Source organism: Balaenoptera acutorostrata, chromosome 9 (genome assembly GCF_949987535.1).
Source record: "Balaenoptera acutorostrata chromosome 9, mBalAcu1.1, whole genome shotgun sequence".
NCBI classification, from domain to species: domain Eukaryota; kingdom Metazoa; phylum Chordata; class Mammalia; order Artiodactyla; family Balaenopteridae; genus Balaenoptera; species Balaenoptera acutorostrata.
Genome location: NC_080072.1, coordinates 27,599,836 through 27,627,029, shown reverse-complemented (window position 1 = coordinate 27,627,029; position 27,194 = coordinate 27,599,836). Strand labels below are relative to the sequence as shown.

The following is a 27,194-nucleotide window of genomic DNA, read 5'->3' as shown; positions in this document are numbered from 1 at the left end:
GCCTCATGCCCCTAGGGTTTCAGTTGCAGATTCTTCTCTCCTTCTCTCTCCTTTCCTGTCCCATCTGCCCTTGATCCCCCCCCCCTCTTCTTCCTCTCCCTCTTTCCTTCCTTTCTTAATATTGATTCCATTTTCATGCAAGATGGCATGTTATAATGCAATAAATACTTCAGTCAGGAGATCTGAGTTACGGTTTCAGCTTTTGCAAGTCCAGGCTGCATAAACTTGGTAAATCATCTTATCCCTCTGAGCCCCAGTTTCTTTGTCAGAATAATAGTTATGTCAATAATAGTTGCCTTATCTATCTTAGTTGATGACCAAAATAAACTGCAAAGGTCTTTACAAACTGTAAAACACTCTAGAAATGGCAGGTGTTACTCCCCACTCTACCCCCATCCCATATGCCAGTAGTTCACAAAGTACAGTCTCTGGACAGCAGCACCGACATCACTGGGAACTTGTTAGAAATTCAAATACTCAGGCCACACCCAGACCTGCTGAATTAGAAAATCTAGGGGTGGGGCCTAGAAAACAGTGTTTACCAAGCCTTCTAGGTGATTCTGATGGACACTCAAGGTTGAGATCCACTGTCATATGTATGTACACACACTCACACACACACACACATACTCACACTCATATCCTGATGAAATTAAGTTAAAATAAATATTAAATAGAAAAGAAGTCATACAATAGCAGCCTGAAGATAGCGTTTGGGAAAAGAGGTATCAGCAGTGCTAAAGATATGCTTGGGAGGGAAGGGTAGGATGAAGACATGGTTAGGAGCTTCAGGACTTTTTTAGTTCAGTGGAATTGCTTTCTTCTTCCAGAACCAGCGCTGTGATCCATGGCTGAGCTATGCCAATGGAAGAAGAGCAGGAAATGCGAGTCTTGAGGAAATAACTCAATATTTACTAGGACTCTTTCAGTTGCAAGTAAGAGAAAGCCATCATAAACAGTTTTAAACAAAAATGCAAATCCATTGTCTTACAAAATTTAAAAGTCCAGGAGTAGATTGGTTTCATTCACAACCTAGATTCTTGGGCTCAAACCTTGTCACTGGGATTCTGTTTCTCTCGTTTTCTTGGCTCTAGTTTTCCCTGTTGTTTTCATTACTCTCAGGGTCTCCTCGTGTGGTGGTATAAATGCGTGGAATCGCTCTAGGTCCATATTTTATATGTTTAGCAACTCCAGTGTAAGGAGAGTGCCTGGTTCCCCATGGTTCCAACAGAAACCCAAGGCTCCTGGATCCTTCTTGGGGCACATGCCCACCCTCGGGCTGATTAGCATGACTCTGATAGGCCAGGCCTAGGTTACATGGCCAACCCTGGAGTCCAACATACCCACATGCACTGAAAAGGAGAGCATGATTTTCTATGAGAAAATAAGGCTGCTGTTACCAAAAGAAGGGTGGGTTGACACTGGGCAGGTGAAAACAACAGATGTTTACAAGAGACCTTAATTTGCTACCTCTGGGAAGACTAGGATTATGTTAGCCACAAACTCCTGCCAAGGTTTCCGCCTTCTGTCCGTGTCCTGCGGAATTATCTGTGACAACAGTGATTGATCCCAAAAAGGGAGGGGTAGCACCTGGGACACAGCAGCTAAAAAAATCAGGCCTGACCATATCTCACAGTTTCAAGTTTGACTCAACTTCTCCAGTCTCAGGAATTTATCCAGAGTAGACTCTTTAAGCCTTATCCCTCAACAATTTCCATCTCCTTTTACAGTGCTCTCCGGTAAGTAAAACTCCAGTTTCCTTACAAAGAGAGGCTTGGAAGCTTCAAGGTGTTTTACGTTTGGATCCACGGTCTGTAGACCAGTGCTATGCAATAGAACTTTCTGCAGTGATATAAGTATTCTTTATCTGCACTGGCTAATGTGTAGCCATTAGCTGCACACGGCTAATGAGCACCTGAAATGTGGCTATTGTGACTGAGGAACTAAATTGTTCATTTTATTTAACTTTAATTTTCATTTTAACAGCTGCATGTCCCCATGGCTACTATCTTGGACACTGCAGCTTTAGACTCTGGGAAAGAAAGCTAGTCAAAAGCTCTGACACTCTGACTTCTACCAAGGTCAATAGACAGGCTACAATTTTAGGCTACTCACTACCTGTTTGACTCTTTTTCTTAGTAATTAGAACTCCTGAGTTGTAGCTGGACCCATGCCCTCCTAGCAAGAGATTTTATTTCTCAGCTTGTCTTGTAGCTGGGAGGGGTGTGGGGTTGGAAGTCACACGTTAATAACAGGTTAGTGGAATGTGGGGAGTGTGTGTGCAACTTTTTGGTTATCTCCTTAAAGTTGAAACTACATGCCCTGGACTTTTCTGTCTTCTCCTAGACTGGAAGGCAGATGTGGAACTGAACCAGCCTCAATCCTCCTAAGACAACACCTGAGGAGATGGTGGACCAAAAAATGGAAAGATTCTGGGTCCCTGAATTATCTGATGGAGCAGAGATACCCCATCAGTCTTGAACTTCTCACCTTAGGACCATGTATTGAGAGATGAATAAAATGCTCTTTTATTTAAACCATTGTGTTCTTGTGTTTCTTTGTTATAGCAGCTTAGCCTGTTTGCTAACGTACCATATCCACCGAGGAATCCATGTGGGATAATGGACCGGGTATTTACAGACCTAGGTTCTCATTAGTTCTACAACTTGCTACAATGTGATCTTAAGTTTCAATTTCTTCTTGTATAAAATAAGGCATTTGGACTGAATCTGAGACATGAAAATGGAATTCATCTTGAGCAAAAGAGGGAGAATAACAGCAGCTATTTTGTAGAGTTGTGAGGATTAGAAGAGATAATGCTTAAACTACACTTAGCCCAGTGCCTGAGACATAACAGATGCTCTATAACTATTAGCTATAATTATTGTTATTATTGTTAAGTTCTGACCCTGACAGATTGCGGAAGGCTGCCTGGAGTGCTGTGTTGACAAGGATATGAGACCACTTCAGTGCTCACTGGAAATGAACGCCATAATCATCTAGCTGTGTCTTCCACAAGCAGAGGAGGGGGAGTTCCCTGTAATGGAGGGGATTCCTGGATTCCTAAGTCCTCTTCTTCTCTAACTTTACAGAATTTTGTCTACCTATACTAAGCTAGCATGTAAGAGTCTTTTCCCCTCTCTTCTCTACACCACACACACCACCGTATATATCAAGTAAAACACAAACACAGGGTCCCCTCCTGATGTCTTTTTCTCTCTTGCTGGCCTTCTTCTCACCCAGTCTCTCATCTTCTGAGCCTAACCCCTGAATCTGGAGTCTCCAGACTTATGAGAGATGCCTCGGCTTCTCAGGCTTCTGCATTTTTAAGTCTTTTTTTTTTTTTAATTTCCCATTTGAACCATATTTTTTTAATTTATTTATTTTATTTTTGGCTGCGTTGGGTCTTTGTTGCTGCACGCGGGCTCTGTCCAATGGTGGTGAGCCCGGGCTACTCTTTGTTGCAGTGCGTGTGCTTCTCATTGCGGTGGCTTCTCTTGTTGCGGAGCACAGGCTCTAGGTGCACAGGCTTCAATAGTTGTGGCTCGCGGGTTCCAGAGCGCAGGCTCAGTAGTTGTGGTGCACGGGCTTAGTTGCTCCGCGGGATGTGGGATCCTCCCAGACCAGGGCTCGAGCCCGTGTCCCCTGCATTGGCATGTGGATTCTTAACCACTGCACCACCAAGGAAGCCCCCATTTTTTTTTTTACCTCCCTCTCACCTGACTTAATGCCTAGAAATTGCTGTGTTAAAATGACATTGTTCAGCCAGGCCCTTGTAGGAAGCATTTGGAGGACAGTGGTACCCAACAGGCACAATCCTTCTGGGGGTGATTCTGCTTCCACTGGCTCAATCAGCCTAATAAATGTGGAGACCCAGTGAGGATTCTGATCCTCTGGGAATCCAATCACTAACATAGCTTAGAAAATAACCCAGTTCAGAGAATCCAAATCTGCATTCACATCCCCAATCCCAAGTCATTTCCAGGGAGAAGTCTTATGTTGCCCACTTTCAAAAGTCACTGAAAGTAGGGAAATGATGTACGGGTTAATCTACTCTGGAAAATAGAATCCACCTAGTTTAACCAGTGCATGGCTTGCAAAGGAGAAACCCACTCTAACGCTCCTGTTCCTAAGTCTTTGTATCCCTTCTTTATTGGGGTCAGAAAATTATGGTCTGCTTTTGTAAAGAAAACTACCATTTTTTTGTAAATAAAGTTGTATTGGAACACAGCCAACACCTGTTCATTTACACAGAGCAGCAGTCTATGGCTGCTATAGCACTGCAACAGCAGAGTTGAGTGATTACAACAGAGACCGTATGGTCTGCAAAGTCTAAAACTTTTACTTGCCTGTCCCTTTACAGAAAAAGTTTGCCAATGCCTGCTCTATATTATATCAACTTCATTTAGTACAAGTCACTATTGATTTCTGGTTTCAGTCAACCAACCAATCTAATGCAACCACCCACATGTGTCCATGTGGTGCACTTATTCCAGTGGACCCATAGCAACTATTTCACTCTCGTCTATAATTAGGTTCCTCCTTTCCTGGTCTAGCACCCTCAAAATCCATCCGCATACTCATGGATAGGAGAGATAAGAGGTTGTTTCAGGGAAGCCATAGGTACAGCCTGCTTCTCAGACAGAGAGAGCCAGGAATTATAAACCCTGAGCCTATGGTTGTCATTTTGTAAGTTCCCTTGTTCTGTTAGATGAAGCCAGCCCACCCCACAGTATTGTTGGCAGTAGACATCCCTGCTCTGTTGTAGGGAGAATACATGAAAGGTGGAGATGGTCCAACTGAACAGTTCATGCTAATCTGGTCTGGACACCACGACTCTGCTTGAGCTGATTATTGCTGTGGGGAAACAAAACCCACATTACCTGATGTTCCAATTTTTCAAAGAGAATTTGGAAATCTTTTTTGTTTTGCTTCCTTTTAATAGACAATCACAGCACACTGAGGTTTGGGACTAATAGCTGGTGAGCTTGGGCAAGTTCATTTGCTCTTCTCAAGCTTGGTGTCCTCAGCTGTCCAGTGAATGGAAAGAAGGAAGGAGAGGTACTCTATCTCAGAAGGGTTTTATGATGATTGCCTGTGATAATTCACGTAATGTTCTTATGATGGAGCCTGGCTGGCACAGAGTAAGTGATCAGTAATTGTTAGTTTTGGGTGTTTTTTCTAGACACCGCAGGAGGCACTAGGTTGGGATCCCATCTTTCTTGCCCACCTCAGTTCAGAGTTTAAAATGTCCTGTCTTCCAAGGCAGGGACAGCAGAGCCCACCCAGAGGAGAGATACAGGGCTCAGTAGGAAGTCTCTAGATCCCCTTATATGAAGGGGTGAGGGAGGCCAGAGATACTACAAAGAATTACCCCAAACAACATCTGCTGTGGACCTCTTCTATTGTAGGGAAAATAAAGAAATAAGTAAAGACAAAAACCTGGAAGGAAAGAAAGGAGGAATGAAGGAGAAAGAAAGAAGGGGAGAAAAGGGAGGGGGAAAATTAGATTTAGTAAAAACTCAAAGCATAGACCACATTGTAATTAATACACAGGAAGAGGACCTAGAATTATGATATAAGGATATAAAAAACTGCTAAGGAAAAGTCATGTTGCAGATTATAATTAATGACATGCAAAAATATTGAAGACATTGTTAATCCTAAAAATTAGGCTATAGAATAATGTGTACTGAATGAGACTAATAGTTTGTATGAATTTACATATATCTAAGTAGAAAAAAAACTGGAAGGATGGAAGGAAAGCCAACAAAATATCAACGATGGTAATCTCTGGGTGACAGGATTGTGAGTGATTTTTATGTTTTGTTTTAATTTTATGAACCTCTTAAATTGTCTTCAAAAACCTGTGTAACTTGTGTAATAAGACGAAATGAGAAGTATTACAAATAATCATTAGGATTGTGAAGTTACTAGTTACAGCCAAACCATGAATTTCAGAGTGTTTTCCCAAACTTCCAGCAGGTGGCGCAATGGCGATGTCAACCTCTGGCTGAGTTTCTCTCCAGTTTAACACAGTCTCAGATGCTTTGCTGCTAGATCCTGGCCCCAGGTGTCCATGAAGCAGAGGGCATTGTTGCCTGGTGGGGAGGGGCACTTGGAAGAAACCACCCGGACACAGGGGCTGCCTGCACTCAGATCCCTGGGCCAGGGTTCCATTCTTCCCACACTAGGAGAAACAACGTAATTAGAAATGCAATGACAGACTCTAGGTTCCTCCCTCCACTAACTTCCTCCCCATAATTTGGTCTGGGGCAAAATTCAAATTAGTCTTTTTATTGGGCATTTCTGGATTGGACTGGATTTGCAGCTCGTCCAAGCCCTAATGTAAGTGAGATTTTGAGCTCAAAGGTGAAAAAAAAAAAAAGGTAATTTTCTTGTCCACAAGAAAGGTGATTTTTTTAATGAACAGCAAACCTTGTGCAAAAAGATGATGGACATTTTGGACCACTGTCCGTCATGGGGGTGGGAGGGCAGGGAGCCTGGCACCCTGACTAAGCAGCCTCCAGAGGTTAAAGGGGACAGAGTCTCTCCAGGCCTGGACACCCCCAGGCGAATGAATGGGTTACAGCCGGGGCACGGCCTTTGCCTGGTCTGGAAGGGGAACCGTCCTTAGAGGAAACAGATCCACTTCATCTTTTTGACTTTTGTTTCACATCTTAAATTGTCTATCCCCAAGAAAACTACTCTGAATGGAATTCATGGTTTAAAAAAGCCATCAGAGTCCACCAAAATGGTCCCCATTCCACCCAGACCCACAAAGATGCACACAGGTCTGGAGACATGGAATGTTCTGGGTCCTCACTGCTCTTTCTCACAGGCTCTTCAATAAACCTCCAGTGCCCTTCTTGGTGTTGACTTGGAGAAAAAGAAGGAAGGGAGGGAGGGAAGGAGGAACAGAGTTAGGGACGGAGCTAGCAGTCTCCTCCTGCCTGGTCCCAGAAGTTTTCACTTACTGATTCTTATTCCTCTATTGTGGTACTTAACAGAGGACTTATTACTATTGTGGCCTTAACAGAGGACTGGCTTTCATGTGGCACCCATATGGGTTCTGAGTAAGTGAATCAAAGGCATTGACATAGAGTAGCTTTCAATCTTAGACAACCCAGGCAGTCAGAAGGAACCACATAAAATGATGGGGAGCAGGGACCTGGCAACAACTGTATGTGTATATGCAACATCACCACACAGACGTCCATTCCTGTTCTCTCTCGTTCTCTCTCTCTCTCTCACACACACACACACACACACACACACACACACACACACAGAGGCATTCCTAAGGGCGCTAGAATAGTGAAGATTATATAACAACAGCAAGAAGAAGATAACTAACACGTATGAGAGTATATACCAAATAATTTAGCTTCAAGTTTAAGAGCTTTGGAGTCACTCATCCTGGGTTTGGGTCCCAGCCCTGCCACTTTCTAGTGTGATACTTTGAACGAATTACTTAAACTCTTTGAATCTTAGTGTCCACTTGTTAAATGATAATAAAAATGCCTACAAGTCACAGTGTTGCAGAGGGGATTCAGTGAGATCCTGCACGTAGAGCACTTAGAACAGTGCCTGGCATTGAGTGGTACTCAGTACTTGTTGGCTGTGATTATATTCTGAAAGCATGAGGATAAAGGGGCAGTTTGAGTTTGCTAAACTAGAGTTTGTCCACTCAGCAGAAATTTCATCTTGTCCAGTAACAAGACTTTTGTCACTGAAATAATTTTTTTAAGATGTTTAGTATGCTTCAAAGTATAACCCAATGCTTTTTTCTTTTCTTTTTTTTTTTTTAGTATACGTAAAACTGAGGTAAGAAACTTTAATTACGCAGGAGATCTGTGGAAGGATTAACCATTTTAAGAGAAGAATCATTTTTCCAACAGCCCCACTGCTATGAATGATATCTTCATGAGCCTGGGCCACCTTCTCCAACGGATCCTGGGGACCAATTACTGGTCTCAACCAACCAACTTCCATTCCAGCTTGAAGGACTGCTGCAAACTGCTGAAATTCCTCCTTGGTGGATGAATAGAGAGCAACTCCTACTATGCTAGATTCCTTTGCCATGGTGTCCCGTGGGTTTATTTCAATAGGACCTCTGCTGCCAACAACTATTACTCGTCCTCCATGTGACAAAAGATTCAAATCATTGCTAAGATTTACATTAGCTAACATTTCAGTAATCATATCAACTCCTTTTTCACCAACAGATTTCTTAATTTTATCAATGTAATTAGCTCCTTTGTGATTAAACACTTCATGGGCTCCATTTTGCAAAACAATCTTTTGTCCTTCCTCAGTACCAGCTGTGCCCAAACCTTTAAGCCATAAGCTCTAGCAATCTGGCATGCTGCTATTCCAATCCCTCCACTAGCCCCATGAACCAGAACACTTTCTCCAGCTTTCACATGGGCACTGGGGAGCAGAGCTCGATAAGCAGTAACATACAGGATCCCGACGGCAGCTCCTTGTTTCAAGTCCAGTTTTTCTGGCAGGGTGTAAACAGTGTGATCGGCTGCCAGAGCATACTCTGCGTGGCCCCCCAGAGATCGTGCCGGTAGTGAAAACTCTGTCGCCTTTCTTGAAAGCAGATACACTCTCTCCAACAGATTCTATTATCCCAGCCACATCTAAGCCAGGAGTATAAAGTAGAAGTGGTTTTCTACTGTAAGTACCAGAGCGAATATATGTGTCCACTGGGTTTATACCACACATTTGGACTTTAATTAGAACTTCACTCAGTATGACAATCTCTAGGTCCATCCACGTTGCTGCAAATGGCATTATTTCATTCTTTTTTATGGCTGGGTAATATTCCATGGTATATATGTACCATACCTTCTTTCCCGCTAGTGTTGTGCATGGATTTCTCAAATGCCGAAAATGAAAATATATTGCTTAGAGAGGCCAGTATTATCTTGAAGCTACAGGGTCAGGGTAAGGCCTCTTGACCCACACAAAGGACTTTGTTTTGGCAGGAGGCAAAAAATGTTTTCTCTTCCCACAAGTAGTCTGCATGGTAAAATAGGATAAATTTGAAGTGACTATTTCCTTGAGTGTTGCCCCACAAATACTGAGTCATGTCTCAGAACAGCTGTCATTGGTGGGATGTTCTGGTCTTAACCAGGATGCCAGAGGAACTGCAGGAGGGCAGTAAGATTGAGAAAGCAGGCCTAGGCTTCAAGGTACCCCCAAACTCCGGAACTCCACACTCCACAAGTGCTGCCTCTCCTCTTCTGCACAGGTCCTAAACAACCCAATGCTTTTCTTGTCACAGGTTTCGAAGTGGCTATCTGGGGGACAGCCGCGTGATTAGTTAGCTGCGAGGGTTGGGGTGATCTTCAGACCAGTTAACAACCAGCATGTCAGGAGCACCAGCCAATGGAAAAGAACCCTGGCCCCAGTGCTGGAGCAGAGGTCTAAAGAACCCCTGGGGGGCCAGGCCCCTTCTGTTGGATTGTAGGGGAGTCCAGGGGACCCAGAGGACCTGGGCAGCAGAGATGCAGAGGGGCGTTTGGAGGTGGCTATGGACCAACTGCTACAGAAGTATTTCAGCATGCTAATAACCTGTGTGGACCTGCTGGTGCACCCTGGCTGAGCATCAATTCTAGGTCAAGGTGTAATGTTCAATCCCACCCTCATCTGAGCATCCCTTTGCCCATTGGCCAAACTGGGCAGCCTGTTTATAAATATGCCTCCTTTGGCAAAAGAAATCAGTGGAGAATGTGTGAATCAATTAAGAAGAAATCTCTTCCCAATTCTGAAAGGACAAATCGATGTCAAAATGGCACAGGGTTGGTTCTTATTCTTCTGTAGCTGATGGAGGCTAAAATATTTGGGATCCCCACCTTCTAGCTGCTGGCAGTCTGGGAGGAAGCCTATTCCCAGTAAGGATGAAAGGAGAATCCGTTAATGTAGAGAGGAATTTCTGAAGTGGTCTTGGTGAGGGAATATCCCATGGGTTGTGAGCTCTTGGGGTGAGGAGGATGACAGGCTCTGTGTACCCCCAAAACAGAGGGTACCCAGTCAGTACTCAGTGAGGCCAAGTGTAAGTGTGCAACTCAGGCTTTGGGTAGAAAGCAGTGATCATGTATCTGGGGGCAAGTCCCAACAGAGGTGAGGGAGATGAGGGGAAGGAACGAGAGCTCTGAGAGAGAAGACTTTGAAACCAGCCTTCCTGGTCATGTGTATGGTCTCCAGAGGGAACAAGGCTACCAAGAGAAGTTTGTCCACGTATTCTTTGAGAGACCCTGGGAGAGCAAGGCAGTTGTCCTTCAGAATTGACAGGGATGGGGGAGGGCAAGAGAAGAGACCACTCCACCACTGCGGTGGCCCGGGAAGAGCCGGCACAACTGGGCCTCAGAGCCAGCAGGAGAACGGAACCTCACCATCCGGAAGGAGCTGCGGGCAGCAGCAACCGTGGAGACGCCTTCTCTGGGTTTTGGAAGCCGTCTGGGGACTGAGAGTCCTTGGCTGGCAGCATTTTCAAGATTTTGCCTAGGGCTTCCCCCACAAAAGCTGTAGGGGATTTGAGGCGGAAACCAGAGGACCTGCGGCGGTGGAGAGGCTAGCCAGAAAAATGCCCGCTACTCATGACGTTTGGAGGGCATCCTCCAGTTGACAAAGCGCTGTCTCAATCCTAAATCTGCCCAGCAGAGATGATCATCCCTATTTTACAGATAAGAAAGCAAAGCCCCAGAGAGGTTAAGAGGCGGATCCGAGGTCCGTCACGGTGATGCCAGGGCACACTGCGTCGCCATTCAGGTTCCCTGACTCTCAACTAGGTCCTCTTAATCGGAGTGGGATGCGAGTGAGGTGCCTGGGGTGCAATATGTAAGGAGGCGTGGTCCTTAAGAGGGAGGTGGCTGGGACACAAAACTTAAGGAGTCTGAAGTGGCTCCCCGGGTCATGTACGCGCACTGGCTGCCTTCTTAGATTTAGCCCTGGGATGCCTTGCTTACCTCACGTACATCCAGACCTTCCTTTAACCACCTGTCTCATTCCAGCGGTGGAGGGTTTTGCCAGAGAAGCGCACTGTTCGGATTGCAAGTTAGATTCCCTGGCCCCGCACGCTTGCTGAGCAAGCCTGGGGCTTCCCCACAGGCTGCATGCTCACTGAGAAGTTGCCTAGAATCTCAATCTGTTCCTGCAGCGAGGAGAGGGGGAGAGGAGGAGAGGTGTTGCCACCAGATATGCCGGGCACCACAAACAAACAACAAGAAAGATTCATGTGCTCAACGGAGCTGAATTTTAATTGATACTTTCTCAAACAGTGGTTCTGAACCAACATCCCTCAGCCCCCAAAGATGATGAAGGGGGTGCGGCTTAACGCCACAATTAGCAGACAACCCCACAACAAATACAGTAAACATTAATCATATTAAATATTGAACGCAGACCCTGGTACGCTTGAAGAGCAATGGGTTTTTTAAATTTTATTTTACAGAAGACAAAGCAATGATTGTGGAGGAATTATTCCGATGTCAGTGCTGAAGGGAAATAATGTAACATTCTGGAATTTATATAAAAATTACAGCTTTGTTGTGTTTCACACTATATATAGTAATTTAATCATTTGCAGCTGATTAATTTCAGTGAAGGAAAATGTAGCATTATGCATCCCTAATGGAGTTCCAAGGTTTGAATTCTAATGGTGAGTTGGGCACAGTTTAAGTCTAAATTAGCAATTAGCTTGGGCAAGGGACATTTAGGTTAAAATGGAGTCATCTGTTGACATGTACTGAGTCAACAAGAGAGCAGGAAGGAAAATCACCAGAAAAGTGCTTGCCACAGAACACTATTTGCCGGGTTAATAATTATAATTCATACATTAGCAGAATGCGGTTGCACTTTAGAAAACATTTTCTTGTACATTTATCTCATTTGCTTTGGTCTTCATAAGTCTGTGAAGTGGGTATTTGTGCTCCATTGTACAGTGAGGAAACTGAGGCTCAGAAGAATTAAGGTCACAGTGAGGAAGAACATATATTGTGGCAGGAGTTGAACCCAAGTGTTCCAGTTTCAAAGCCAATATTCTTTCTACCGCAAAGTAGTTTCTGGGGAAATTTGCTCTACCTTGAGATTCTCCAGAGGGAAGTGCAAAGGTAATAACAGTATTAAATAAAAGTGAACCTTGGGCTTCCCTGCTTGCACAGTGGTTGGGAATCTGCCTGCCAATGCAGAAGACACGGGTTCGGGCCCTGGTCCGGGAGGATCCCACATGCCGCAGAGCACCTAAGCCTGTGTGCCACAACTACTGAAGCCCACACGCCTAGAGCCCGTGCTCCGCAACAAGAGAAGCCACCTCAATGACAAGCCCGAGCACCACAACGAAGAGTAGCCCCCGCTCACCGCAACTAGAGAAAGCCCGTGCACAGCAACGAAGACCCAATGCAGCCAAAAATAAATAAATAAAATAAATAAATTTATTTTTTTTTAAAAGTGAACCTTGACGAAACTCTCATTGTGTATCCAGCTCTGTGCTAAGCACTTTATGGGTATTAGCTCAGTTAATCTTCAAACACACCTTCAAGGGAGGTACCATTAATATCCCCATCTACAGATGAGGCTCAGATGGGTTAGGTTTCTTGTCCAGGGATGCAGTTGGGATTACATAGATAAGATTCCACCAGAAAACTACTAGAGCTAATCAGTGAATTTGGTAAAGTTGCAGGATACAAAATTAATGCACAGAAATCCCTTGCATTCCTATACACTAACAATGAAAGATCAGAAAGAGAAATTAAGGAAACAATCCCATTCCATTCACCACTGCAACAAAAAGAATAAAATATCTAGGAATAAACCTACTTAAGGAGGTAAAAGACCTGTACTCAGAAAACTATAAGATGCTGATGAAAGAAATCAAAGATGACACAAACAGATGCAGAGATATACCATGTTCTTGGACTGGAATTGTGAAAATGACTATACTACCCAAAGCAATCTACAGCTTGAATGCAATCCCTATCAAATTACCAATGGCATTTCTTACAGAACTAGAACAAAAAATCTTAAAATTTTTATGGAGACGCAAAAGACCCCGAATAGTCAAAGCAGTCTTGAGGGAAAAAAACTGTTTCCTCACTGAGTTGGAGCAATCAGACTCCCTGACTTCAGACTATACTACAAAGCTACAGTCATCAAGACAATATGGTACTGGCACAAAAACAGAAATATAGATCAATGGAACAGGGTAGAAAGCCCAGAGATAAACCCATGCACCTATGGTCAACTAATCTATGACAAAGGAGGCAAGGATATACAATGGAGAAAAGACAGTCTCTTCAATAAGTGGTGCTGGGAAAACTGGACAGCTACATGTAAAAGAATGAAATTAGAACACTCCCTAACACCATACACAAAGATAAACTCAAAATGGATTAGAGACCTAGATGTAAGACCAGACACTACAAAACTCTTAGAGGAAAACATAGGAAGAACACTCTTTGACATAAATCACAGCAAGAACTTTTTTGATCCACATCCTAGAGTAATGGAAATAAAAACAAAAATAAACAAATGGGACCTAATGAAACTTAAAAGCTTTTGTAAAGCAAAGGAAACTACAAACAGGACAAAAAGCCCTCAGAATGGGAGAAAATATTTGCAAACAACTCAATGGACAAAGGATTAATCTCCAAAATATATAAACAGCTCATGCAGCTCAATATTAAAAAAACAAACAACTCAATCAAAAAATGGGCAGAAGACCTAAATAGACATTTCTCCAAAGAAGACATACAGATGGCCAAGAAGCACATGAAAAGCTGCTCAACATCACTAAGTATTAGAGAAATGCAAATCAAAACTACAATGAGGGCTTCCCTGGTGGCGCAGTGATTGAGAGTCTGCCTGCCAATGCAGGGGACATGGGTTCGAGCCCTGGTCTGGGAAGATCCCACATGCCGCAGAGCAACTAGGCCCGTGAGCCACAACTACTGAGCCTGCGTGTCTGAAGCCTGTGCTCCGCAACAAGAGAGGCCACGATAGTGAGAGGCCCGCGCACTGTGATGAAGAGTGGCCCCCGCTTGCCGCAACTAGAGAAAGCCCTCGCACAGAAACGAAGACCCAACACAGCCATAAATAATAAATAAATAAATAATTAAAAAAAAAAAAAAACTACAATGAGGTATCACCTCACACCAGTTAGAATGGGCATCATCAGAAAATCTACAAACAACAATTGCTGGAGAGGGTGTGGAGAAAAGGGAACCCTCTTGCGCTGTTGGTGGGAATGTAAATTCATACAACCACTATGGAGAACAGTATGGAGGTTCCTTAAAAAACTAAAAATAGAATTACCATATGACCTAGCAATCCCACTACTGGGCATATACCCAGAGAAAAACCATAATTCAAAAAGACACATGCACCCCAATGTTCATTGCAGCACTATTTACAATAGCCAGGTCATGGAAGCAACCTAAATACCCATCAACAGATGAATGGCTAAAGAAGAGGTGGTACATATATACAATGGAATATTACTCAGCCATAAAAAGGAACGAAATTGGGTCATTTGTAGAGACGTGGATGGATCTAGAGACTGTCATACAGAGTGAAGTAAGTCAGAAAGAGAAAAACAAATATCGTATATTAACGCATATATATGGAACCTAGAAAAATGGTACAGATGAACTAGTTCGCAGGACTGAAATAGAGACACAGATGTAGACAATGAACATATGGACACCAAGGGGGGAAGTGTCAGGGGGGTGGTGGTGGTGGTGTGATGAATTGGGCGATTGGGATTGACATGTATACACTAATGTGTATAAAATAGGTATCTAATAAGAACCTGCTATATAAAAAAAATAAATTAAATAAAATTCAAAAATTCAAATAATAAATAAATAAACAAAATTAAAAAAAAAAAACACCTCGCTCTTTACCCTAATACATAGCTCCTCTCAAAGATGACTCTTAAATGCCAGGTTAATGTGTCTTGATCTTGTAGACCATCGGGGCTTTGGTGTGTTTGGTTGTGAAGGCACATTTTGGAGCAGAAACGAAGCAGAGCCCCTCTGCTTCACACCTATTCCCCCTTCTCCAGCCTGCTCTGTGCCAGGAAGAAGAAACTGGGGGGATCTGCTGAGTTTGGCCAGTGGGAGCAATGGCAGGAGATAGGAGGGAGAGAGGTGCATGGGGCCGGAGTGTTTATTCTTCTGGTTTCCTCAGTACAGAGATTCCATGAGCTGGCTGTGTCCCTCACCCAGAGGTCACGGTTCCCATCAAGTGGCTACACCACCCTCTTTGTGTCCAGGCTTAATAATGCCCCCTCTCCTTGCCCCTTCAGGCCCAAGGTGGTCATGGCCCACTCTTACCAGCCTCGGGGCACTGCCTGTCCTTTCTTGAAGTTTCCCTGCAGCCTGCCCTCCCTGTGACCAATGAACGATGCAGAGAAGACCTGCTCCCAGTACAACCAGGCAGAAGTTGTTTTCAAGGAACTGGACACAGGAGAGGTGGAAGATAGGAAGTCATTCAGTATTTTATTTAAGCACCCAGAGAAAGTCAAGACAGGAGTAGAGAGCCATAGCCGTGTTACACCCTGCAAGCAAATAGAAGCGTAGGTGGCGTGTCCCTAGATCCTCTCATCTCTTTGCTCATGCAAACTGCTGACTCCTTGTGCCATCCCCGAATATCAGGGCTCTTTGGATGCAATGACACAAACTCAATTTAAATTGACTTAAGGACTTCCCTGGTGGCACAGTGGTTAAGAATCCACCTGCAAATGCAGGGGACATGAGTTCGACCCCTGGTCCGGGAAGATCCCACATGCCGCGGAGCAACTAAGCCCGTGTGCCACAACTACTGAGCCTGAGCTCTAGAGCCCGCGAGCCACAACTACTGAGCCCGCATGCCACAACCACTGAAGACCACGCAGCTAGAGCCTGTGCTCCGCAACGAAGAGTAGCCCCCGCTAGCTGCAACTAGAGAAAGCCACACAGCAACGAAGACACAACACAGCCAAAAATTTAAAATAAATAAATAAGTAAATAAATAAATTGACTTAAACCAAAAAAGTGAACTTATTGGTTCATGGATTGAAACTGAGGAAAAAATAGAGTGGATCTGGGCTCAGGGAAGCCGGGATCCAGGAGCTCCAATGCCAGGAGGATCCGCCCTTCCTTTCTTTTTTCTCTCCCTGAACACTGTCTTTACTCCTCTGACAAATGCAGCCTTGTCAGTGATGGCGATTGACAGAAACAAAATTAAAACCCTACCATTCAGATCAGAACTGGTGATTTGGAGTGAAATTCACTGAATCAGTCAGAGTCCCCGCAGGAAGCGGAATTTCTCAGATGGTTTAATTAAGGAGATTTTTAATAAAGGGACTCTTTGTAGCGGTGTGGACAGCATTCAGTATACAAACAAGAAATATTAGAAACTAACACGCCATTGTAAAGCAATTACACTCTCATAAAGATGTTAAAAAAGAAAAGAAAAGAAATATTGAAGCACCCAGACTGGAAGAGGAGGAAGCTATTACCATGGTGCTGGGGCCAAGGAGAGCTGCACCGTGGAGAGCCACCAGGTGATCAGGGATGCAGCTACTGACAGCAATGACGGCTGAAGCAGGGGGGTTGGGGCACCCTGACCTCTCTTTTCTCCTGCCCTTGGATGCCTTGCCAGTAACATGCTCCCATGGGCTGCACCCAACCAGAAACCCAATTGCAAGGGAATTCAGGTGGTGCAGGGCTCAGGGTCAGCCTCCCAGGGTGACAAAATAGAACGGTTAAGGCAGAAAGTGGAATTCAGGGGACAAAGAGAGAATAACTTGCATGTTCATCTTGTACCTTTGCAAGAGTTGGAGGATTGGAAAAGTGAACATACTTAAGAGTGTTTTAGTTTTAAGAGAATTTCCTAAGAATTTCAACTTCAGTGAAATAATTGACTCAAGCAGTGATCATCCACAGATGTTAAAATCACTGAGTAAAACTTTGCTTGGCCGTCAGGAGGTTTACAAGATCCTAGAGTGTCCTCCCAAAGAGTCCTTGTTAATTACAAAAGGGAAGGTACCGTCACAATGGGGAGATCTGCCAGAGAGCTGCTTAACGAAGCCATCAAGCTTAGCATCACTCAGCGACCAAGGGACACAATGACACTATGTGCCTTCTCGTGAGATGCAACGGGAAACACACAACCTCACCTTCGTCGTGTTCTTGCCAAAATGTTTAAGCTGAGTCTAATGCAGAGGAAATGACCAGATAAGTCCAGATCACAGGGCACTCTTTAAAAACAGTCAACGCCCTGAACAACCATGAAACACAGGGCTAAACAGAAAAGAGCACTGCACGCAACTTGGATGAATCTCACAATGTTGTGCAAAACAAGCTATAGGTTCAAAACGTGCATGTAAAACATGATTCTATTTACATACGGTTGAAGACAGACAAAACCCATTTAGGTATTAGGAGTCAGGATAGTGGTTTCCCTCGGGGGCGTGATGTGAGGAAGGGCACCCAAGAGAGAATTCCATGGTGCTGATGATATTCTGTTTCTTATCGCAGTGCCTGTTACAGGTGTTTATACACTTTGTGAAAACCTGTTGTAGTGAGTACACTCTGCGTGTGTGTGTGTGTGTATTAGGGAGAGAGAGAACATTAATGTGGCAAAATACCACCAACTGATGAATCTAGGTGAAGGATCTATGAATATTCATTATTCATTATATTGTTTTTTACCTTTTCTCTAGGTTTGAAATTTTCCAAAATAAAAAGTTGGGGGGAAAATAGAAATGATTTCAATTTTTTTTTTAAATTTATTTATTTATTTTTGGCTGCGTTGGGTCCTAGTTGCTGTGCGCGGGCTTTCTCTAGCTGTGGCGAGCGGGGGTACGCTTTGTTGCAGTGCGTGGGCTTCTCATTACGGTGGCTTCTTTTGTTGCGGAGCACAGGCTCTAGGCGCGCGGGCTTCAGTAGCTGTGGCTCGGGGGGCTCTAGAGCACAGGCTCAGTAGTTGTGGTGCACGGGCTTAGTTGCTCCGCGTTATGTGGGATCTTCCCGGACCAGGGCTGGAACCTGTGTCCCCTGCATTGGCAGGCAGATTCTTAACCACTGTGCTACCAGGGAAGCCCTCAAATTATTTTTTAAATGTTCCATGATGTATAAACGGCTGGCATATTATTCATCAGCAATGTCCTCTACAGTGAGTTCACATTATTCACACACTTATTTAAATATAAGCAAACTGTTCACACTTAGCTAAAATAAAACAAAGAACAGAAAACACAGCTAGTTTGCATTTATTATGATTCCTAAACACAAGCCGAATATTTCGTCTGGTGCTCACGTACAGAAATAGCAACCTATTCCCATGTTCACAGAAAAACTGCTGTGTTGGACATATTATGTTATAGCTTGGGATCCACAAAACCATACCAATGGGGTTTTGAACTCTCAAGGGTTAGTTTAATGGCAGGTAATCTTTAGTATGCTCACTGAATTTAGAAATCAACCAACTTAAGCTGTGACATCACTGGCAATGTTGACCAATATTAGAACCTTGTTTTTCCTTTAACAGTCTTGTTGGGGTAGAAGGAGGAAGAAAATTCAGCTCCCCATCCTCTGGTGTTTTCAGGCCCAGGCATGGATAGGACAGTCTCAGAAGAAGGCAGATAAAAGAAGAAAAGAGGGAGAAGCTCTATCTGTTTTAATCTACCTCTGTTCCAAAATAGCACACTAGCCAGAAGCCAGCAGAAGCTCCGATGTAGAGAGCAGTACACATGGAAGCAATGGTTCTTGCTCTCAAAGATCATCATTGCATAATCCTTATGTATCCCTCCTGTCCTCACCCCTTTAGACGCCAAGGCTTCAGGAGAGCAAGCACTGAGGCCTCTTGGCACCTGGGTCTGAGGAAGAGGCAGAATCTGCCCGACTGTTCAATCTTCCAACACCAATGCAATAGACACCTTTGGTTCAGCCCAAATGCCAATTATCTGTGAGCCACTGTCTAGCACACTGCTGGAACATAGTAGATGCTCATTAAATATTTGTTAAATAAATGAATGAGCTGTGGAGAGAGAGGCTGCAGAAGAGGCTGAAGGAGTGGTTTTCATGGAAGATTCTATGCAACTTGGAGGGATTTTTGCCCACCTCTGCTTAAAACTCAGCTCTTGATTCCTTGAGGATGCCAACCTGGGATCAGTAGAGACATACCCTTGGCATTTGTAGGGGACGGAGGCTCTGGCAGCATATGAGAGGAAAAAGTCAGTGAAATTGCCAACTGCAGGGCTTGAGACTTCTCAGCCTCTGTAATCATTTGAGCCAATTCCATATATATATAAAACATATATATAAAACATAGAGAGTTATTATAAGAAATTGGCTCACGTATATACACATACACACACCTCTGTGACTTTAACTCAGTATTTCCTCCATTTTTTAACGTGTGTATGCATATTTATTTGTGAGTGTATGTGCATGTGTGCCTATGTGTGAGTACAATATTATCATATTCTGTTTCTCTGAAGAACCCGGACTATGCACTTAGATCACACAATTGTATGATAAACACCCCCTGGTTGCCTGCCTACCAAGTTTCCTGAGACCCCCCACTTCCCCTTGGTAGTAGGACCCACCTATCACAATGGAGACTCAAAATGGCAAACACTCCCCTTCCCAGCTCCCATTACATTCAGGCACAGGTGTGCAACACAAACCCTGCCATGTGAACCTAAAGGAGAGTTTGCCAGTGGCTACGGGGAAAGAATTTCTTTCCTGAAAAAGGAGCCACCCAGGAGGAAATGTTTTCCTCCAACTCTGTGGAGAGTTGCATATGCCCAGTGCCAGAAACTGCAGTAACATCCTGCCGTCAGGAGGGAGACATTGCCTTTGTGCTGAGCAAAACAGAGCAGAAAGAAACAAAACGTCAGAATTCATAAGAATACTGTAGAGCTGCTGAATTAACCATCCAGAAATCACCCTGCCTCCAGATTTCTTATGTGAAATAATAGACATTCTTATTGTTTAAGTCCTCTTTAAAGGGAAGTCTGTTTCCTGCACCCAAAAGCATCCTAACCTAATTAGCTGATTTTATTTCCCCTGTAAGAGCTCACATCAAAGGAGGTCTGTTTATCCAGTCAAAGGTATACTTATAGGTTCATTTAGTATGCTTCTTTATTTACAAATAGTCCAGTGAAATGAGAAATATATTTATATATCTGCATCCATATTCACCCTTCATCCTTCCATCCCTCCATCCCTCTGTCCATCTTTTAATCTGTCTATCTATCTATGAGTTCCATGGTCGGAAAAGTCTGGGAAGCTGTGATTACTGCATACTTCTGGAGAATCACAATCAACATTAACGTATTAGAGCCTTTGAGAAGTTCTATAGAGAAGAACCTCCTTTAACTCAGTATTTCCTTGATTTTTTGTTTGTTTTTTAATCACAGAACCCTTCTTTGAGCACACATTTTAACAGCAACCCAATTTTGGAAACGTGCACGTGACTGCATGACTATCTGTCTCCTAAGATCACACACACACATTGTAAGAGGACAATTGTTCCCTCTGAAGGCAACACTTGTTATTCTGAAGCACTGAAGCAAAACCTCCAGCACACTTGGAATTTGTTTAGCAGATGTTTACAGGTAGCTTGATATTAATTTCTATACAAAAGATACGTTTCTGGGCTTGGCTTATTGTTCATGATTCACAACCACATTCTAGGAACCTCCAATCTCGCCCATCATCCTGCTTGAGCTAACCATATCTGACACAAACAGTTCCCATTCATGGTGGCCCCATCCCATTTACACCATCCGAGGCCAAGAGGCAATCTTGTGCTTGTGTTTTAACATAAACTTCACATCACATGCATACTAACACTACTTCATGAGCAAGGAATTACCACGTCTGGTTCATTGACATTTACATCTGGGAACCATTTCAATCAGATTAATCCGTTTATCTAAATAATTTTCCACTCACTTCACAACATCAGAACTCACCAATACATTTTCTGCAGATACTTCCAACCTTCCTTTTTGTAGACTAAGGTGCAAGATTCATTATTACCTGGAGTTCTGCAGGCTGGATCCTTATCAGTGTGTAAGGGAGACCAAATAATAATCTCTATCCCATCAGAGTTTTAGAAAAGGGAAAAAGAGTAGGGCAGATGGAGGTGTCATTGTCAGCCTCTTCCGGATAGGGCTGTTGGAGAAAGTGGCTTAGATGTGCAGTAACAATAGGCTTTGTGTCAGGACAGGCAGCTTATACTGCAGTAAGAGCTCAGGAATGTTGCTGGCTGATAAAAACAAAGGTTTATTTCTGGTCCCCGTTTCATGTCCACTGTGGGCCGGCTGAAGGTCTGCTTCATGGCAGCTTCACTCAGGAGCCCAGCAGTCGGACCATCGCCAATCCTGGTGGCCGAGAGGAAAATGCGAGAACGGCAAGCCTCACACCGACTCTCAGAGCTTCCACCCAGAGGTGACCACATCACTTCTGCTCACGTTTCATTGGCCACATGTGAGCTCCATTACCACAGGCCCCCTAAGCCTGAGCCCCAGAGCAAGTCAGACGTGTTCCCCAAGAACAAGCATCACTGGAAAAGCTACAGGCTTTCATACCACTGCCAGGTTTAATCTTCGGCAGAGAGCAAAGCCACGCATGTGCTCTCTGCAGACAGGCAGATCCCGAAGAGAGTGGATGATGGGGGTAAACTCCTTAACTGCCCAGTCAGGTGAGAGGGCAGATGATGACCAGGCAAAGACAATCAAATCACAATACGACTTCTGCAAAAAGGGTTTTCCACTTACTCATTGTCTTTCAGTTTCAAGTTCTCAGTTCACTCTTGAGCCCTTTCTTCTTCAAGTTCTCCACTTTATTCTTTGTTTGCTTTCCCGTCATTCTAGCCTGCATCATCTTCCTCCAATAAGAAGCATGAATTCCACTCTACTGCTGGATGCCCAGCTACCTGAACCAATAATCCAACGCCTGAGTTACGAACAGAAAAACTTGATGTTTAGATCAGTCTGAGAAAGGTTTGTCCATGACTCGCCACCAGAGGCTTCCTATGGAAACACTGAGCAAGTGGATGAATGAAGAGACACCATCCAGTGCCCAGTATAGTAGATGCTCCTTCAATGTGAGTTTCCCATCTTCAGCACTTTTGAGATTCCAGTCCCCCCTCATGGCATGCTCTTTCCTTTGAGCTCTTTCCTTATCCAAATTCCAATAATTCTTCCAATGTCAAGCTCAGGTCCCACCTCCCCTGGGCACATTCCCACCTTGACAACCAGTGGTGACCCATAGCGATACTCTGCCTACATCCCTGTGCTGCCACTTGGAGCTCAAGTTGTCATCTGACTTCCGTGTATGATGACTTGATTCTACAAGTTACCTTGAAGCTCTTGGAGGGTGGAGGCAATGCCTTCTATGCCCCCTGCGTCCCTGACCACACCCAGCCTGACGCAAGGCACAGAGCAGCCTCGTGACAAATAGTTCCTGAAACAACTTGATGCACACGTTCTGCAGTGTGGTTGGCAGGGTCTGCTCCACTGCAGTGGGTGATGGAGCGAAGGGGCAGCAGCCTCCGAAACATGGACCTGGGTCTCAGCCTGGATCTCAGCCTGAACTAGATCATGAGCCTATCCCTGGACCTATCGCTGTGACCAGGGACATGCCCAAACCTGGAGCAGAGCTGTGGGGAAGGGTTAGTTGTCTAGAATAAAGACAGGTCAAGGCATGCAGCTAGCCAAGCTTATTTTCTCTCCCTGAAGGAGTCAGTTCTAAGAAGTTAGTCCCCAGAGAGACAGCACCTGTGCTGCTTGTTCTCCTTTTGCCTCTCCCAACCCCGCCCGCGCATCTATTCTCCCCGCTACCCTTGCTCTACCTGCTCTGTGCTCTGAGATGCTGTCCCCCGGGGGCTTCCTCACCAGGCCCCTTGCCACTGGCCACTGATTGGATCAGACAAGGGGAGGCATAAGCAGATCTGAGGGAGGGAGGAGAAAGTGGTGGGTGTTTCTTCTCTGCCCCCTCGCTGCTCTAGTACCTCCCAAAGCCCCATTCTCAGCACTCACACCATCTCCACCCCCTGCCCCTCCAGCCTTTGAGGGAGTAACAGCTTCCTGCTGCTATCGTCTCATACCTCAGTGCCCCTTGTTTGTTCCCCTGACCCTGCCCACGTATCTGCACATTGTCCCTTAAAGTCTTTTTTTTTTTTTTTTAAAGGCTCTGGGTTTTTTTGTTTTTTTTTTTTTTAATTTATTTACTTTTTATTTTTGGCTGCACTGGGTCTCTGTTGCTGCACCCGGACTTTTCTCTAGTTGAGGCGAGCCGGGGCTATTCTATGCTGCGGTGCACTGGCTTATCATTGCGGTGGCCTCCCTTGTTGCGGAGCGCCGGCTCTAGAGCGCAGGCTCAGTAGTTGTGGCGCACCGACCCAGTTGTTCCGTGGCATGTGGGATCTTCCCGGACCAGGGCTCGAACCCGTGTCCGCTGCATTGGCAGGCGGATTCTTAACCACTGCGCCACCAGGGAAGCCCACCTAAAAGTCTTTTTATCTAAACCAGGAGTCAACAAACTTTGGCCCACAAGCCAAATAACCCCTCCCAAACCCCCTCCCAGTCTCTTTTTGTAAAGACAGTTTTACTGGACCACAGCCCCACCCATGGCCCATCATTTAGGTGCTGTCTGTGGCCAGTTGTGACAGAGACAGTATGTGACCTGAAAACCAAAAATATTTACTTTCCAGCCCTTCACAAAAAAAAATTGCTGACTCCTGGACAAACCATCTCTGATGGATTTTGTTTCCTGCTGGGACCCTGTCTATTATACTTCCTTATAAAATTTAAGAAGAGAATGCTACTTTTGCTGTAAGATTTGTGCATAAATTTTGAGAGGAAATTAATATAAAAGGTCAACCCATCTGGTTCAAGGGGAAAGAGAGGTGTAGTAATCTTTTTATACAGTGAGACTTGCTCTCTCCCAGCCCTTGAGTTGAGAAGTCTCAGGGCAGAAAATGCCCCCAACACTGCATCCCCAGCCAGCACTCATTCAGACAGCACACCTGGGTGCTCCGACTTCATCGGAGAATGCCAGTGAACAGGAAAATCAATATGTAAAGAACCAAACCAAAGTGCCAGATGAAAAAGATGAACATTGCTAGGTTTAGAAAATAAAAATGTTCTAAACAGATAAACAGTAAGCAAAGTACTTTCATTTGTACTGTTTTCCAGTCCATAAAACCCTAATATCCGCCGACGTTTCATTAAGAGCTTCCATGCCACTCGGCACGCCTGCTGCGGCTTGAACAGATTGCTGCAAACATGTTATCCGAGCTGCAGACCCAATCTTTTGCAATGTTTTACATGGGTGCTAAATGGGGGAGAAGTCTGATCAATCGTGAACAGAACTCTGGTTTAGGGGAAAAGTAAATGCTGGAGTTAAATGAACAATATCTATCATTCTGCAATGTGGTTTTCCCAGTCAATCAAAAAAAAAAACCAAAAACAACAACAACAAAAACGGTAGGCAAAGAACATTTATTGGAGTGAAGAGAGGGAAAAAAAAAAAGCCAGCAATGAACACATGCAACCAGATCCTTCAGCTTTCAGAAACAGGAAGGATTTGTGTTTTGAATAATTTCCAGTGAAATAAATGTTCAAATTATGTTGGAAAATGGTTCATTTGGACTCCTAGCCTTTTGTAATCTCCAAACCTAATAATACTGCAGTTTATGAAATCCCTTACTAATATAGCAAAGCCTTTTCATCTATTGTTACACTCATTCCTGAAGTGGCTCTACTGGTAGCTTTCTGAACCATCAGCCAGAACTGAAGGCGCTATACAGAACTCTTTTCCTTGACGATTTCCATTTTGTGACTGCAAGGAAGAAGAAAAAACTCTAAACAATAAATCAGCAACCCTGAAGTGGATTCTGGTCTGCGAAGCTGAGAAGACTTGGACAGATTCTTTTTTATTTATTTATTTATTTATTTATTTGGTTGCACCGGGTCTTAGTTGCAGCAGGCAGGCTCCTTAATTGCAGCTTGCCGGGTCCTTACTTGTGGCCTGCTAACTCTTGGTTGCAGCATGCAGGGGATCTAGTTCCCTGACCGGGGATCGAACCCCGGCCCCCTGCATTGGGAATATGAAGTCTTAACCACTGCGCCACCAGGGAAGTCCCCAAATTCTTAAATCACTCCCTGATCCTCAATTTCTTTATCTGTAAAATGTAACCAACACTCCCTCCCCACCCCTGCCACCCAGGTTCTCGTAAATTCATCCATTCCCATTTGTTGAATACTTACTAAGCACCTTTTATGTGTCAGAAGGGTGCTGGGTGAAGAGGAAGATGCAGCCCCTGAAAGACGCCTCCTGAAGCTCATATGCCAAGGAGAGAGCTGCCAGTGACAATGTGTTATGATACGCTCTAGGACAGCAATAGAAACAGTTCTTTGAAAGCACCCAGGAGGTACCTGTGGGCCAGAAAGAGCTGGAAGGAAGGGATCACTAAATGTATTCTGAAGAATGAGTCAGAGGGGAGGGGTAGAATGGAGGATATTATCACCACAAGGGAGAAGAGAGAACATGACCTCTTAGGATTACTGACAGCATTTTTGCTTGGCCATACCCCGAGAGCCTCAAGGTGGGAGAGGCAAGAGCCCTGGGAAGGAGGGTGAACTAAGCAAGACCAACATACCAAGGGCCTCCTGGCACTACTGAGGAGTTTGGACTTTTCCCTTGAAGGCAATGGGGGAGCCCACTGCAGGGTTTCTGCTGGGGGACATGGCCTGATTCAATGTGTTTCAGGAAGGCCATCCTCACTGCCCGCAGCGGCCAGGTGGAGGAGTCAGAGGGGAGACTGGAGACAAGGAGGCCGTTAATCAGGGAGAGAGGGCAGTGGCTGAAGTGGGATAGAGGGAGTGAGGATGAGGGAGAAGAGGAGGATGTGAGAGGCGTGGAGTTGATGGGGCAACTTGACAGACTGGGGAGAAAAGGCAAGGAAGGTGGCAAGGACACCTTTTGTCCAGGTTCCTACTTGGGCAAAAGGGCAGATGTTAGCTCTATGAACCGAGAGAGAGAGCACACTTGAAGGTGATGCCTGGTACCAGGCAAGGTACACAGTAGATGCTCAGTAAGTGTTGACTCAAAGCAGAAACTTTCATCTCCTAGCTTCACTCTCCCCTCTCTTCCATCACCCCGCCCACCCCCAATGCACACACACTCTGTCCCCACCCACTCTACCTTATCCTGCACATCACTGCCTGGTAAATCTTCTTAAAACACAAATTTGTCTGTCAGATTTAAATGGCTCATTTAAATGGCTCAAGATTTCCCCAGGCACCACTCAAACCCCACCCTGCTCAGCTTCCCTAATCCAGCTCCCCATACCAAGCCAGCCCTCTTTCCACTCTGCTTCAATCCGGCTGTCCAGAGAGCGGCCCATGATCTGCCGGCCTCCAGGCCTTTATTCATGCCACGCTCCCCTCTGGGAGCATTCACCTTTCCTTCGTTCTGCCACTGCAAATTCAAATCAGAGAGTTACAGTGGAGACCAGGAAAAAAGAAAGCACTTCTTTCTGTACTCCTGTTCTGTTCATTCAAGACAGGCTTAATTCTTTGACATCCAGGCAACACATAAGAGTCTGCAGCTGAGGAAGTTTCGAGAGAAGAGAAACAAGAGGTAAGGTTATCTAGATTATAGATAAACCAGCTAATAAAATATGTCTTATTACATCCTTCTAGCACATTCCAGACTCTCAGAGTCCTTTTGATTTTGAAATGCATTTTGAAAGCATAAGTGGATCATGATTGTCAGGAAAAAAAGCAATTTTCTTTCAAGGCCTTAAGCTATAAAAACTGCTATTCCCGTTCTCTCTCCAAATGAGCCCACTTTAGTATGTCCCACTGGGAAATGAAGGCAATTGCTTGATGCCTAGGAATTACCAAAGATTTACTTGAAAACGCTATCTCACACTTGGTAGGAAATAGGTCTAAATGAAAAGGAAAACAATTAGACCAAATGTGCCAACTTCAACAGTGTTGATTGGCTGGTCGGTTGATTTTGAAAGCCCATTTTTATTTCTGGAATCAAAAGTTGCAAAAACAAACAAACAACAAAACCTCCAGTCTTGACAGTCCCTGGATGAGAAGCCCCTGGGGCAAGCACAGACAGGGTTACTTCGAAGGCCACCCACCTTTGGGTTTGAGCCCCTCCCAGGAC

At 44.6% G+C, this 27,194-nt stretch overlaps 1 protein-coding gene across 1 annotated transcript in view; it reads right to left on the bottom strand.

Annotated features, from left to right (window-relative positions):
• Positions 1-7,607: 7,607 nt before the first annotated feature.
• Positions 7,608-27,194, bottom strand: part of LOC103011073 (zeta-crystallin-like) — a 39,047-nt gene continuing 19,460 nt past the window's right edge. The window contains 5 exon segments of the mRNA XM_057553248.1: positions 7,608-7,634; positions 7,846-8,336; positions 8,339-8,561; positions 8,563-8,755; positions 10,407-10,536. Coding sequence (XP_057409231.1) covers positions 7,608-7,634; positions 7,846-8,336; positions 8,339-8,561; positions 8,563-8,755; positions 10,407-10,536 — 1,064 coding nt within the window.